Source organism: Morone saxatilis, unplaced genomic scaffold (genome assembly GCF_004916995.1).
Source record: "Morone saxatilis isolate NCDOM2014 unplaced genomic scaffold, NCSU_SB_2.0 Contig24, whole genome shotgun sequence".
In the NCBI taxonomy this organism is placed as follows: Eukaryota; Metazoa; Chordata; class Actinopteri; family Moronidae; genus Morone; species Morone saxatilis.
The window spans coordinates 5,146,809-5,162,802 of NW_023339807.1; the positions used below are offsets into that span (position 1 = coordinate 5,146,809).

The 15,994-nt window shown below is 40.8% G+C and overlaps 1 protein-coding gene across 1 annotated transcript in view; it reads left to right on the top strand.

Annotated features, from left to right (window-relative positions):
- LOC118335700 (furin-like protease kpc-1) overlaps nt 1-15,994 on the top strand; it is a 160,884-nt gene that overhangs the window by 9,759 nt on the left and 135,131 nt on the right. The window contains exon 3 of the mRNA XM_035672127.1: nt 10,238-10,330. Within this exon, the coding sequence (XP_035528020.1) occupies nt 10,238-10,330 (93 nt within the window). The remainder of the gene's footprint in view (nt 1-10,237; nt 10,331-15,994) is intronic.

Genomic DNA, 15,994 nt, shown 5'->3' on the forward strand with positions numbered 1-15,994 from the left:
CTTAACACCAAAGAAAAGTGTAAAAAAAAAAAGTTCAGCGCTCCCCTTTAAAAGGCCCGTGCGTAGGATTTAGTGGCATCTCAGTGGTGTAGCTGTAGACTGCAATAATTTGCTTACCCTCCCTCTAAATGAGAAGGAGAAACCGGTTTGTCCGTTCTTAGCTACTGTAGAAACATGGCGGTTCAACATGGCTGGAGGGCAACAACAATGTCTGTAAATAAACAAGCTCATTCTAACATAACAAAAACAATAATTCTTATTTCCAGGTGAATCAACTGAAATAAATTTTCTGTCATTCAAATTATTGTTCAATCAACTACTCATTTCAGCTCTAATGTGACATTAAATATGAATCTAACAACTGAACTTCGTGTGGTATTGTTGCTAATAGATTTCATGGAAGAGTTTGTGCTAACTGTATTATTCAGGAGCCCTTCAGCTGTTCTCCGTTAGTCACTTTGTTGATGGGTGTTACATGTGATTTGTTTTATCAATTGTCAATGGTGGGACAATTAGTTAGTGTTATTTTTATATTTGAGAGAGGGCGGGGTTGGAGCTGCACTGGAGCGCGACCGCAGGGGTCTTACAGTTTAAAGTAACTGGATTCGTAAGCGTACACTCTGTTGTCGGCAGGATTTGTTGTTCATTGTCCGGTATTATTTCTGTTCTCGCTTAATGTCCATGTAAAGAGTCTCTCTCACTCAGTTTTGGAGATTATAGCATGACCACAATCAAATAAACGGTGTCATTGTCGTGGTCAAATATGGTATTTGCGACTTGCGATCTGTATCATAATAGTTCACAACTACCGTGAATAAAATTCAACATTCGTCCTTTGATTTTGGTTGAAATCTTGAATGGAAGAAAATCAAGTCTTATTTACACCCCCCCCCCTTATTTTTGTAATCAGAGGTTTTATCCTTGTATTTTGAGGGATTATGAGTGCCTCGGTGTGTTTTGTTTACCTTCTTATGACTGACACGCTGTACATCTGCACCATTTCTTGATTTATTTGTGTAGCTGGCAGAATGTGAAACCAACATGGGGGTTTGTTTAAAATCTGGATGATCATCATGTGACTGGTCAGGGTCCTCGTCCTATTAGTCTAACAATGTTGCCACAATCCCAATTATAAGTAATTTTTGAGTCACTGATTTTATTAATCATTTTTATTAAATGACCCCACAACAAACTACTACTAAACTGTAATTTTTATGTAACATTTACACTAAAAAACTCAATACTCAACCCTGAACCAATTGTGTTTGTCTTCAAAAACTTCCCTGTATTTGTGACTAAAGATGGACCATAGAACCCCCTCCCATCTCCTGCATTTCCTGCCAATACTGTAACCAACAAGGCTTAACTGCTCACCCCATTTAGCCCCTAGCATCCCCCTTCATCACCCAGCCCTCCTCCAATCTCTCCTTTCTGCTTCTCCATATTTGGGGCTGTGGAGGCCACAGCCCCTGTAGGGCTGTTAGTATACACACCAGCTGCTGTTTTCTCCATAGGGTGGGCTGCCTCACGTGGCTCTCACACACTGCTTCAATGACTCTTGATGTCTGTGTTTGTTTTTGTTTATCCTTCATGCTTTTCCCTTCCATCCCTCCCTCCATCTCTGTTGCTCTCTCCTCTTTCTATTTGTCTGTTGGAGGCCGTCAGCAGAAGCGGAGCACGGATCTGTTGGAAGCTTCAGTCCGACTCTGCTGCACTGCTATCAGATGCTGTAGTACAAATCAAGCTGTTTGCATTTTTTGGGACTGAGGTTGGTGATAGCTTATAGTCTGTGTTAACGCCAGCACAGTAGCCTGTAAATGAGTTTGTATTTGGGATTTTGGTATAATTACAGTAAACTGATGACACCACTTAGTTACATTGACTCTGTATCTGGTCAGTGGTGTTGTAGTGTTAGCCCATGTGTTTGTCAGAGTTTACACATCTCTCATGAACCCTGCTGCTTCTTTGCACAAAGAAGCTATAGCTACAGCCAAAGAAAATCTAAACAAAAACCTGTTTGGTCCTAGGCAGGTAGTGTACAGTGAGTTTATTAGAGCTTTTTCGCTGACAGCTGCATTGTTGCCGGAAGCAATGTTGATGTGAGCAATGTGACTAAACCAAAGCAGGGAAGTTGTGGACCATAAAACCAAAACCATGAAAGATGCTGAAACACTCCCATGAACTGAGAACGGTGTTGTTTGATTTATTGTTAACATAATAATATTGGTAAATGCATGCAAGTTTCCTTTTTTGTTGTAACAGCAAAGTAAAATTTTACACATATCGTGCTGCAGCGTTTCTTTTAACAGTTTCCTGCTGGTAGTTCCTTTGTCCTCTCTTTGGTTTTCTCCACCTGTTCTTGGTCTTTCCTCTTCATATTTTCCTCCCAGCAGCTGGTCCTTTCTTGCTACACATCTACAGCTTCCACTTGTTTGTGTCATCCTCAAACTTTACACTCTCTGTTCTGTCAGTTTTTAGGTTTTCATCTTTGGTTGTTGTTTTGTTTACTGTTACTCAGAAAATTATCTTCCTACAAGTTCTTGACTTTCTTATGCATTCTTTTTAACCTTTAACCATTTGGACCTGTTAAGCAGCAGACTGCACTGAACTCGCTTAGCAATAGTGGTACAACTGACTTTAAGTTCAAACTGTTAGCTTTAAGCTATTAATCTGCTGAAAATAACTGGTTACAGCTTCTCAAACGGGCAGTTTGCTTTCTTTTCGCTTTCATTTTGTAAATTAAAGTTCAGTAAGAAATTGTGATAATGTAATCAGTTTGGCTCTGCTAACTTATAATAGGCATCTGTCATTAATTCTGGTGTCATATGAATTAAATGATAAATTGATTAAGATTAACTGTTAGTGTCAGCTCTAAGGAGATCACTGCTAAACACATATGCAACTCTTAAGGTAGAGGTGGGCACTTTTGCCTTCAAGCAAAGATGATTTAAAAAAGTAAAAGGTAGTACCAACAATTATCATAGATCATCACAATTTTTCATTGCAAGTCAAAGAAAAAGAGAAAAGAAAATGACACAAACACATACAAAATAAACAAAATATTTAAAAAAACACACACATTAAGGAACAAAAGATAGAACAAGTAGATCACAATATCTGCGGCTCTAGTCGAGCTTGTGTGTTTCACAGTGTCTTAAATCAGCTTTTTCTTTCAAGTGAGTTGTTTTGAATTTAGATGCTTGGGCCTTTCAGTCATATGCTGTGCAGTACGATAATGAGAGCTGACACTTGAAGAGAGAGCACAGGCATTTCCTATCTATAGGAATCAATAACAGGGTGAGGAATCAAAACAAAACACAGGCATGCCGTAAAAAGTGGAATAACAAACTATATCAAGAGAAATCATTGATGCATTGACTGAATATAACAACCAACCCAACATAATAGACAAGTATAGTTGTACTATAAAATTAGAGTCCTTTAGCAACTGTTTTAATCAGCAGGCTCTTATGATGAGCTATTACCCTTAAATGAAAACCACCACATCACACACTAGCCTCAATAATTATTCAATCCAGTTTCACAAAATAATGTTTTTTTTCCGTCTCCATCTTTTCATTGTGTTTCAGTCGAAAATAAAAATTGGGCAATTCCCAAAGACTTTAATTAGAGCTTTTAGTGTCCTTTACTTTGTCAAGTGTCACAGCTGGAAGAGAAACCAGCAGCTTGTAAGTGGAGAGCAGTTCAAGGTTCAGATTATAGTTTGGGTGTCTTTGAAGAGCATGTCGTGTTCTGTCAGACCAGAATATAGTAAAAACGTATTTAGTAGCAGAGAGCAACGCTTACTGTGTACCACAGTGAGGCAGATACTAAAACTAAAAGAAGCCTCTGTGGGATAATTAAAAATCAGTTCTTTAATTGATTAATCTATTATTATTCTTTTTAATCGCTCTGACTTCCAACTCGCATAATTGCAAGTGATTTTTGGTTGGGGTCCAAAATGCTCAAGTCCAATATTAACTCCTCATGGGAGCTTCTTCTCAGCAGTAGAAGCCAGTTCTGCAGCTGATCCAAGTCGTTGTTTTAGATTTATTATTTAGTTTTCTTATCATAATATACTGTGTACAGCATATTAAATGAGACTACCTTTCAGTCTTGTGTTGTTTGTGTTAGTTCTGGCATACTATGAAGTACCTGACCTGAAGTTCGAGGAAAATACCATAGTTTAATTAGCAGTTAGCTGGATACACTGGCTTCTGGAGTCTTTCTGTGTGGAGTTTATATGTTCGCCCCCGTGTGTGTGGGTTTCTGCCTACAGTCCTCAGACATGCAGGTCCGGTTATTTGGAGACTAATTGCAAATACATGTGAGACTAGTACATTGCCTGTCTGCAAGAATTTTTGGATTAGATTAGATCGATTTCCTATCACATGGGTTTTGAATAGCTCATGCATGTTGCTGGTAGTGTTTGCTGTTTGTGTTTAACAGAGGTCAGGAGGTGATGTGAGGTGAGAACTGCTGTTTCATACAGCTACTTTTACGGACCATCTCTGACATGAACCTGCATGGACTTTTACAAATGTGCTTGATGTGAATTGATTCAAAATGCAATTTCTCCCACTGGGAAGTGAACCATGTTCTTCTTTAGTTAGACCTCTTTTCATTCAGTTACAAACGATAGTCAGAATTGTAAAAAGCTTAAACTTTCAAGCCACATAGGACAAAGAAAACACTACAAATTATAGTATGGATTTTTTTCTTGGGGTAACAGTGTTGTCCACATATTGCATTCTGGGAGGCTTTTCTTTCTGAGGCAGGGCTATTGTTTTATTTTGCTCCATTCATCAGTGCTGTGCTCTGTGGCTGATTGGAGGAATTAATTTAGGCTATGTGAGAGTGTTTGATTTGATGATCCAGTTTTTAAAATTTAATCACCAAAGCTTTCACCATTGTTTTAACTTGCACATTATGCTGTCCTTAATATACGCACAAAAATAACTTTACAACAGCATTCCTCATCAAGATAAGAGTCAAATTATAAGATAGAAGATTGTTCTATTAATGGTGCTGTTAGTGTTTGTTCCACTCATGTTATGAACAAATGAAACCCATTTGTTTTTGAACGTAGTCTACTGTCGACGTCTAATATCTGAATATACATATAAGACAAGAGTTACTAATGATGGTGTTTGGCTACCTGTGAAATGACACTTCAACACGTCAGTCTTTGAATTTACATATACCCGATGACATTAAATTAATATGCATGTATCACTTAAATCTGACAGCACCCAGGATTTTTTATTTCCTGCCGCAACATACAGTAGTCAAGTCCAGACATTTTCCTTTGAAGGCTTTGCAGCACTCTTCTCACAGCAGCAGCACTGTCATGCTAATCTCCTCTTCATCAGCATGAAGGTCATTAGTTGGAGAGATTCAGTTAAGCAATCGAGACGTTGACAAGAGCATTTTCAATAGTCCTGTCTGTCACTGTACACCTGTCTGGAGTCTCAAGGTCTAGTTGAATTGTGGAGTCTGAGGAGAGGGCGACAGGTCTGGGTGCTGTGTCTCCATGTGTATTGCATCAGTGTCACAGACTCGATCTCTACTTCATGCTTTAAAAAAACTTCAGAAAGAATTTCAAGTAGTTCATGTTTCTCTGAACTTGGATAATTGCATTTTAGCTAATAATAAACAAGTAACTTTTCAATCTGAAACACCGTTCAACAGATTTTTAATGAATTTTGGGTGAAAGTGGGGCAATAGGACAAAGTCAAACAGATTAGTCTGTGCTGTGAAAAACACCTGGTGGCTCTTTTATGGAGCACTTTTTTAAATTTTTGCTTGTACATCCATAACTCATCACATATCTATCACCCATTTCCCACAGTTTCCTTTAACCAGTCACCACATTCTGGAAGACCTGTCTTATTTGACACAATCTGCTATTGTATGTGAATGCATCGTGCATTCACGTAATCAAATATAGGTGACACATGCACACATCAACTCCAGGTGATCCTACTAAATGTGATTGCCATTGCCACTACAACAGCGTGATAAATGTAAATGTCCAGAACTCCGTGGAAGTGAGCCTGACTGACTTGTACAGAGCCCTGATATTCTCAGATAAGGTTTACGTGTTCTAGAAATCAGCATTATTGTCTAAAGCAATAATAGTTAACATTTTTACTAAAAGATTTTGAAGAAAATAGTCAAAAAGAAAACCCAATAGTCCAAAAATTATTATTAATAATTATGAAACTTCCTTTCATTATAATTTCTGTTGATCGACTAATTCATTAATTGATCAATTGTTCCAGCTAGTATTAGCACTGTACAGTATTGTATCAGGTGCATTATCAAGGAGTCTTATTTGTTGACTTTTATCGTTATCGTTACATGTTGGTTATACCTGATAGGAAATCTGTACTTTTGTAAACACATGCGCGAGCACACACACACAGCCGCACCCACAAAACAACCAAAAAACCACAGCACAGAAGCATGGGTTTTAGATCAGTAACCAATATTTGATGGATGTTAACATCAGTGGCTCGATGCCAGAGCCTACCGTAACAGCCTGTAGGAGCCAGTGCTGTTGATACTGTTTATGGATCCACTAAGTAAAGATCCACCTCTGACTGCAGCCAGCTAGGACATTCACGTCAAGCTTACTTAGTTCATTGTGCGATGATTCAAGCATACAGTATCTGTGTGTGTGTGTGTGGTGTGTGTGTGTGTGTGTGTGTGTGTGTGCACTACCTGCAATGTTAGTGTTCTCAGTGGACTGGGTCTGGTGACTGTGACTAATGTTACCCTAGGGCTTGTCGGAAATAGGCGCGACTCAGCTGTGGTCAGCAGCTCAGTCGTCGCGACTTGCAAAGAACATGAGTGAAGGAGCGGATAATTGATAGTGACAAGGCGCTCCCAGCCTTAATTGCTGCTGGTGAATTAGATTACCTTTTCAAAGTGCCTTCATTAGCAGAGGGAGAGCCATACCAATGGTCCCCTGATTGGCCTCATATTGTTTTGCTGTGAACCTGCTCTGGCAAGGCACGAGGATGTGTGTGTGTGTGCGTGCGTGTGTGTGTGTTTGTTTTGGTTGGATTGAAATTGCTCACTAATTTCCATGTACAGCTGTAGTTTGACTGTGTGACTGTGTGACATGTGTGTATGTTGTGCACATCTAGTGTCAATAATGTCAAGTTGTCAAACTGACACATTTAGCAGGAAGCGTTTATCTGTTTTTATGGGCCACTGACTGCTTTGACAATTTTAAAGGGCCGTTTCACTCAAATTGCAAAACAGACAGATTGTCTCATTTATCTCTAGTGGTATCTAAGCAAATAGTTTTAGTTTTATTTACTCAGAGTTCTCCTGCTACCCTAATACAGTGGGAGTAAATTGTATTTGCAATTAAAGCATTCAACAGCAGTGTGTCTTTCACGCACACTAAAAACAAGACAGTTACTCTAGATAGTCCATGTACTTTGCTGGGATGGCTTACTACAAAAAAATAGTCCCTATAGAAGTAGTTGATCATTAGACTAAAGTGCAGTGAAGGCGGGAGATGGAAGATGAGGCTGTGTCTCAGCAGGGTCGTCCACTAATTGTAGGGTTGGCGGCTCATCCTGTCCACATGTCACAAGTGTCCTTGAGCAAGACACTAAATCCCAAGCTGATCCTGTGTGTTAGTGTAATGTGTAATATTATTTTAAAGAGTGTTATTATCTTGCATAAACAAAAACTCTGCAGCCAGCATTTAAGTCGAATTGTAAATGGGCCTCAAACTGATACCTGACAGCAAACCACAGCATGGGCACAGATTGACTTCTTATTTGAATATAACCATACCTGATAATAACCTTACCTGAACCTGACTCGTGGGGTTTGGAACTCTACATACTACTACTGTAACTAGACATCTGTCAATCTCCGGTGCTGAAAACAACAAACATTAGGCAACAGGTAAAGTCAATGGTTAGACATGATAAATGAATGGGTAGGACAGGAGAGAAGGCACCCAGCATACTGTAGCTCTCTGTCGGCTCTCAGCCACAGGATCAGCACCATGGAGAGCTCCAACACCCCGTTATCCAAAGTGATCCCCGTCCTCATATAACCTTTAATAAAAATAATTCCAATAGGTTCCATGTAGTAAGCTTTTTAAATATGGGAAAAAAAGACTGTTATCTGATCGGTACATACCCCGAGTTGAGATATTGAAATTGGTATTGGTGGATATCAGGTGGATTAGTGCATCCCTGGTCTCCAGTACATTTATCTGTCCAAAGTTGTATTTCTGTCCTGCTACCATCTTCAATTGTGAACATTTTTCTGGCTTTTAGGGGATTTCTATTTTTAGATTAGGCATTCCAACAAATTCCAGTGCAACCAAACAAGAGTGCTATAATAGGGTCCTTATTGTTCCTAATACTTCTGTGAGTATAGTGGGAAGTAATAGAAAAATAAATATCAAAGTGTACCTTTATTGATTCCAAAGGGGGGGGGGGGTTGTTTTTTCTCTCTCATTTTTCTTAGTGAGATCATAGGTCAGGGTTAGTTACATCACTTATGGGCCTTGTAGGGGCTTGAGCAAGGGGGATCTTGGTTCTACAAAGACTTAAAAACCTAAGTTCTCAAGTCGAAAAGAAGTTTCTGTGTCCCTGCTGCCAGTACAAAAAGTAAACACCCTAAAAGCTAAGGAAAGAGATAGAGGGGATTTTTCAGAGAGCAAGCGGTGAAAGTAGAGAGGGGTTATCACTCCATGCAGAGACGGTGACATGCGCATCTTCTTAAAAAAAAAACTGCCCGAACCCAAAAGTCCAAAACCTCACCCCCTCTTCATCCCCTGCAGCACCAGTTTCAGCTCCAGCCATCTTTCCTCATCCCATTTCCATATCTGTCTCCAGTCACTGCTCCATCACCAGCCCCCCAGTACCCCCCCATCCCAAAAACCCACTGGCATCCCCATCCTCATGCTTCATCCTTGCCCCAGCCAGCCTGCAGCCCCCTGCTGAGTTAAATGGAGTGTGTCGGCGTCAGGGGAGTCGCGTGTGCTCAGTTCAGCTCAGCTCAGCTGGGCTGCCAGCGTTATAAACTTACTGTGTGATTATTGTCAGAGCGAGACTCCTCCACCCAGGAGGTCTGCGCTGATGGGTACTATGTCACCGGGTACAGCCAGCCATGGAGGGTGGGATGAAAGAGCAAAGGAGGGATAGAAACCGGGGTGAGGAAAGGACGTGGAGAGGGAAGAGAAATACTGTTGGTTGGGGAGATGGAGAAAAGTAGCAGTGATCGGGGGAGAAAGGATAGAGAAAGATGAGCAGGAGGGCAGAGAATCATCAAAGGAAAGAAAAAGCCAAGCTGAGCAAGGAAAGTCTGATGTATACCTATCTCAGCAGACAAAGACAAGGAAAGACACACAGGGAGTGATATAAAGAGGGAGAAGCAGAAGAATAATGTGCCGGGAGAAGAAAGAGAGGCAGCAGGGAAATCAGCAGAGGAGAGAGACACTGAGGGTGGGTAGAAAAAGGCAAAGAGAAAAATTAGAGAGAAGGTTTTCAAGCAAGTGATGTGTGCTGTGATTGTTTTCTCTCTCTCTCTTTCTCTCACTTTATCTCTCTCTCTCGCTCTCTCGCTCTCTCTTTCTGTCTCTCTCTCTCTGTCTCGCTCTAAACGGTCGGGATGTGGCCTGTATCTGCCGGCAAGAAGGAACTCAATTTGGGACAATTTACTCGGCAGTCTCAGCCCTGATGCACCTCAGGGACAGAGAATGGAGAGAATGAATGTGAAGGAAGATAGAATCAGCAAGCCACACACACACACACACACACACACCACACACACATACAACGTGCGCCTTGCACACAATTGCCGGCGAGTAGATTTCACTTAGTTAGTTCTAACTCTCCCAGGCGGTCAATACGATGTGAGTTTATAAGGCTTGGAAATGAAAAGCCCAGGATAAGGTTAGATAAACTGTGTGCTATTTGATTTCGGCCAACCTCTTGCAGAAAAAACCCCCACACAAGACAGATGGCCGGAGGGGATACACTGATATCATGTTGGTAATATTGGTGATTAAGGCCGAATACGTTATGTGATTTGACCCTTACACTGTATCTGTATTGGTCTCTCTGACAGGGTGAAAACAAAAAAATCTTAAATAAAAGACACTCAACCAAGCACAACTTACAGTAACTCTTTACCCTTTGTGTCCTGAAAGTGAGGCTTTTCACATCCTGACCACAATATGTTTCTATGCTGACAGGTTGGCAGCCTGGAGGGTGTGTATACCCTGAGAGACAGCAGGGGGCGCCCTGACAGAGCCACCTTTGAGAGCAGACTTAGGACTGCAGCAGGGGTAAGTATTTTTAACTGTTTCATTAAAAAAAAACACTCTGTCGAATAAATACACATCACACGTTAGGATCTAGAGAGTGGATCAAGCTGCAGGTTCCCAAAAGAAGCTGCTCTAAGGTTTTTGTTTTTTGCTCTTTTTTTTTGGCCTGACTCGCACTGTCTGTGTAACACAGCGGGAAATGGATTTGTAACTACAGCAAATCAGAGCGTTCAGCTACTTAGACGTGACTGTTTGATACATTTAACACGGCCACGTCAAGGTGAATTCACACTCTGGCGTCGGTTCTGATTTTACACAGCATGTATATGCAAATGGAAGTTCATTTGGCTGGCGTTGCTGTTTTAATCAGGGTCTAGTGTTGATTAGCGAGAAGGATGAAAAAAAAAAGAAAAGAAACAGAGCCATGTGGTGAGTAATGGTTGAAAGTTGTTTACCTCACTTGTGTAGCTCGTGTGCCAGTTCCACCCGATATCACTGTGTGCCCCCACCCCCCCGCACTCGCCACCTTCAACAAGCCGCTCCGCATCACCCTCCACAGCGCACAATGCAGCCTCCTCGCCGGGCTTTCGTTGCCAGGGAAACCCTCACCCACAGAGACATCCTGTGACAGCACAGGGTGAGGGAGGAGGGACGGGAGGAAGGGTCGGAGACGCGGCTTTGGCCCTGTCCGTTCTCCAGGGTGCACCAGACCTCTGGCCCTTCCCCAGCACGCTGCCCCTTCAGTGGCACACACACAAAAACTGCACAAAGCAACCGTGCATTTACACACACAGAAAGACACACAAGCAAGGGAAAGAAATGGACAGAAAGTAAAACAGAGAGAAGAGGATTCCAAACGTTCCGATTCAGAGTTATCATCTGAATCAGTGTGCGTGTGATTAATTGAAGTAATTTATGTGCAATCTCCAGTGACTCTATGTATGGTCCATGATTTCATTACACTGTAACTTTAATTACTTTTCTACCATCGTAACTTTAGGTGAAAATGAATTTGCACCCTTAAAATGTCCCACATTTCATAATGAGCCTTAAATTTAATGGATTGCACGAATAATGTTTTGGGATAATGAACGATTGCATTTTTAGATATTGTATCTCTTTAGCAGGCACTGTTGCATTAAAGTTTGTTTGTTGGCTGTGTTGTTTTATGTGAACTGATCATTTTTAGCACAGAGGCAAGAACAATTTCTCTAATATCACTAACTTGAACTCAATAGGAAAACCTTTTTATTTGGGAAGATGAGGCCTTATAATTTAACCAATCAGACTAATAGATTTAGCTTTAATAGCAATTTTATTAAGCTGAATATGGTCAATATTGTAATAGGTGTATGGATGATGTATTTATGGTGGGTTATGTGTTGCCAAACACAATTACAGTGTGTTAGCTACAGCAGCTGGCCTGCTGCCAAAGCTTAAACTATACTCCATCCACCCACCTCTGACCAGACCTCTGTCTATACAAACCGGCATGCTGCTTTTCACTCTGCACTTTGCAGGTGGGTTACATTACCGACTTCACTAATTACTGCACAATGCGAGGTTCAGTAAGCTGCAAGGTTGAGACAGAGTTAATGTTGTTGTTTGTCTAGAGGTAAAAACAGTGTTTTTGTTGTACTATTCCTGGGATCTCACATAAGGTGTTAAGTGTGCTGCTCTCCATTTGTTGAAAGACAGAGTTACTGGTGCATCTTAGTTTAGTTCCACTAAATCTAATGCATGAAAACACCATCTTATAATGCTTTTGCTACACAGAGTGTTTGTTGCCACAGTTCTACGTGAAGTTTTGAATTTTAAAATGAAAGTGTTTAAATTTTCTTTGGAACATAAGGAGACACTTCAGGCCTTGTTTTAGATTTTAACGTAGAAAAATAGAAGAGAAGTATTGTATTTATTGTATATAAACTGACATGTACTATGTATAGCTTTGTAACTACATCTGCTTGCTAAAGACTGGCGGAAAAAGGTTTGGGAGATGTCTGGAGTGTCCCACGTACTTACCGTACCTGAAGTTTCCACTCAATTTAAGTTATAAGCCAGCATGTATTAAAACTTTGTGATATGGTTGAAAGCTCCAAAACAAGGGAGTACGTTGACCTTGAGTGCATTCTTCTACTTCTGTTACCAAGGATAACAATGAACTGTCTAGCTCATACATACACAGATGCTCTAAAATTGTGTACAAGTGTGTAGGATTTACTTCCATCTAGTGGGGAAGTTGCAGATTGCAACCAAGTGAATACAGCTCTGCCTTTCACACATGCAGGGGAAACTATAAAAAAAGGCCCTACTTAGAGTCAGTGTGTGGTTTGTCCATTCTGGGCTACTGTACATATAAAAACATGATTTCTGGGAACAGATCCTCCTAAATGATACTCATTGGTTCTTTAATTGAATATAGTAACATATTATGTCATATAGTTGTAACTATACTGTGCTGAGAAATATCCTGTAACTATGATTTATAAGAAGTGAAAGTAAAACCCAGTATTTTACAAATGACTCCCCTATTTGTCAGTGTGTAAATAAAATGAACCATGGCCAACAAATAAAAATGGATTAAAAAATAGAAATAAAATAAACATCACAGTTGATGGAAACCATTGTTCAATTCTTCAGAAAGAAACTACTTTTAAAAATGAAACATTTTAGTTGAACTGAGGAATAGCTCCATAACAGAGGAATAATAAACACACTTCATAAATCAGTGCAGTCTGCAACAGCTGCTGCAGCTCATATCATACACTGGCTGAGTTAAAGCTGTCTATAGGAATGGGGCTCTGGGGCTCACATCTTCAGAGCTGTACTATAACAACCTACTGCCAGCAAAGCAGCAATCAGCTGTTGTATTAATCGGACTGCTAATGACATAATTAGCAAGGCTGTGGAAAAAACGCTCCACACAAACATGTGAGAGCTCGGAGACAACACGCAGATCAGGCCACAAAACGCACACATGCACATTTACACAGCTAACAGACCACTCACATGCATTCTGACTCAAAGAAAAACATACAGGATCCTCACAGGCAACCACCAGACAGTTAATGCATAAACACATATGGCTGCTGTGTGACAGGACATAACAACATCCAAGTGTTTCTCTCTTGTCTCTGTCTGTACCTTGTTTCCTGCAGGTTCCATCTATCCTTACTGACCCTCCTCCTAACTGTCCTAACCATCGTACCGCTTGCAGTTTCATCCTCAAACACACAGACATGTCTCTGACTGAACTCTACACTGACCTTTTACAAAATGTCTCAGATACTAACCCCCTGCCAGCTTCTGACATACACACACTGGTCCCTGCTGGTGTGCTACACACTTAACACACCAAAAAAAACCACTGTGCAGAGTATGTTCGGTCCTCTGACTTTTTTTCTTAGCTTTATTGTTACTGCCTGTAGCTGAAACAAAGCTCTCAGGAGCGAGAGAAGTCAAAGACATATGCAGCATTGACTGTTGTGAAGTGAATAATTGCACATTGAGTTATGTAAGGAGAAACCTCTTTTTCCAAAAAAGATGTTCAGAGTCCAGGTCAACCAATCAACCAACCGACTCCACATTTTTTGAGTGATTACCTCGTCTAGCCAACCAGTGTAAGGCTCGCTTATCAGAGGAAAGTATTTAGCATCCATCAGTAGACATACTAAAGTGACACAATTGAACAAAAAAGTCATGTCTGTGGCATATTCACTACTTCCTACCAACAATAACGCAATGCTTCGCATTTTATAGAAACTTGCAGTAAGGTGACAGTAAAGTTATGAGGCAATATGATGTTGATTCATATGTGTCTGACATCCCATTTTACTGCTCACCACAGAGCAAGCTTTGAGTGTCTACACTCATGGAATAGTGATTGAACGAAGGGAGTGATTTGGGACACAGCCTTAGTTACTCACCTTCTGTGTGTGTAGTGAAAACTTGCATGTACATACTCCATACACCAGTCAGGGTAAGCCAAGTTACAAGTTTAAAGAGGTCCCTTTATCTGTTATCTTGAGGAGAACAGGGTTGAATTATAGACGTACAAGTGGAGTCTGTATCACACATGTTGCGTCATACAAGGCAGAGGCTGGTAGTAGCCATACCAGCTCTTGATGTGGACAATTTAGGTTTTATTTTTTTGGTTCCAAATTGTTACACAGAAGTAGGCCTTTTTGACCTGTTATTGTGGGAAATCACAAGTATTACTAATAACATCAACGATGGCCCAGTGTCCCATGTAAGTCAGTAAATCAGCATGTATCCTGAAACTGATGCAGCTAAATGGAATTTAGCTATCGTTAATCTTATTATTTACACCTGTGCTTTTCCAATTGTGACATGTCTGAATTTCAAAAGGCCTATAGACCTTTTTCAGAGCGGACATTTTGGAATGTTATAGCAGGAAAAGCACAGGTGTAATTATTGACATTATATATGATGCATTCCCTTTAGGTGAGTTAATTCCAGGGTTCAGAACAGAGCCATCATTACGGTTATTTGTAACACCCGTGCCTTTCCTACAAGGACATGTAAGCGGTAATGTTTGTTAATGGTGTAAAACAGTTAGCTAATTGCAGTGTCCAATTAGCTGGCAAACCAGCATCATCAGTTCATGCTGCTAATTTCCACGTTGTATGTCAAACCTTGGTATTTGAACACCTGTTCTTTTTTCACTGTTGTAGGTGGTAGGTGTTAAAGCACATTTGGGTTTGAATGTTTGTTAAAGAGAAAATTTAAAAATTCAATCTCTCTGAGACAAAAACTATTCATTGACGGTTTTTTAGTCTTTATATTGTCATTGACTAGCCTAGGTATTGGTGATACAGTACGTTGGTACATTGAATGTACACTCTTTGAAGTAGTCTTGAGTTTCATATACACACAGAACAGGTGGTAAGCTAGGAAACATTATTAAGCTAGTTTTCACTTGTTTGTTTTTCGCGTTTTTAGTTCCATCTACAGATACTCTCTCTGTCTCGCTCTTTCTCTCTCTCCCACCCACTCTTCTATCCACACAGGATAGAAAATACATACAACATTTTCCTTTGCTTCCTCATTGCTGAAGCATTTGTGTGCTTTTTTTTTTCTCTCCTTATTTTTCTTTCTTTTTTTTTGTGATATATTTTTTTTAAAGACTCCAGTCACATCCGCAATCCCGCGGCCCTATAAGGAGCTTTCACGCTTTTTGGTTTGCTTTAGATGTTTAATACCCCCTCTCTTTTGTGTCAGGGAGCCGGAGAGGCGTTAAGAAGCGCTGATAAACCCCACTTAGATCCCTTCCTGGCCCGTCACCCTGGCCTGCCGGGCCGCTTTAGCAGGGAACTGATCTGTGACGGCCTGCCACTCAAACTGGAGCACTTCTGAAGGGCTGACGTACAAGTTGGAGCTGAGCATCACACCAGGGAGCCCCAAGGGGTGGGTGGGAGGGGGAAGGAGGGAGGGTGAGGACGAGGATGGAGAGGAGCCAAGAGGGCTGCCTTAAAAGGAGGGCTATTGGAGGGAGGGGCCAGAGTGTATCTACCCTCTTATCTTTCTCCTCTCTTCGAATTTTTATGCAATTTCTGCCCTCCCTTGTCCCCCTTGGGCTGCTCGCTACTGTAGGAGTTCACACATTGTGTCTTTTTTTTGCGTGCGTTTCACGTTCTTCATTCTCTGGATCGGAGGGTAAGACAC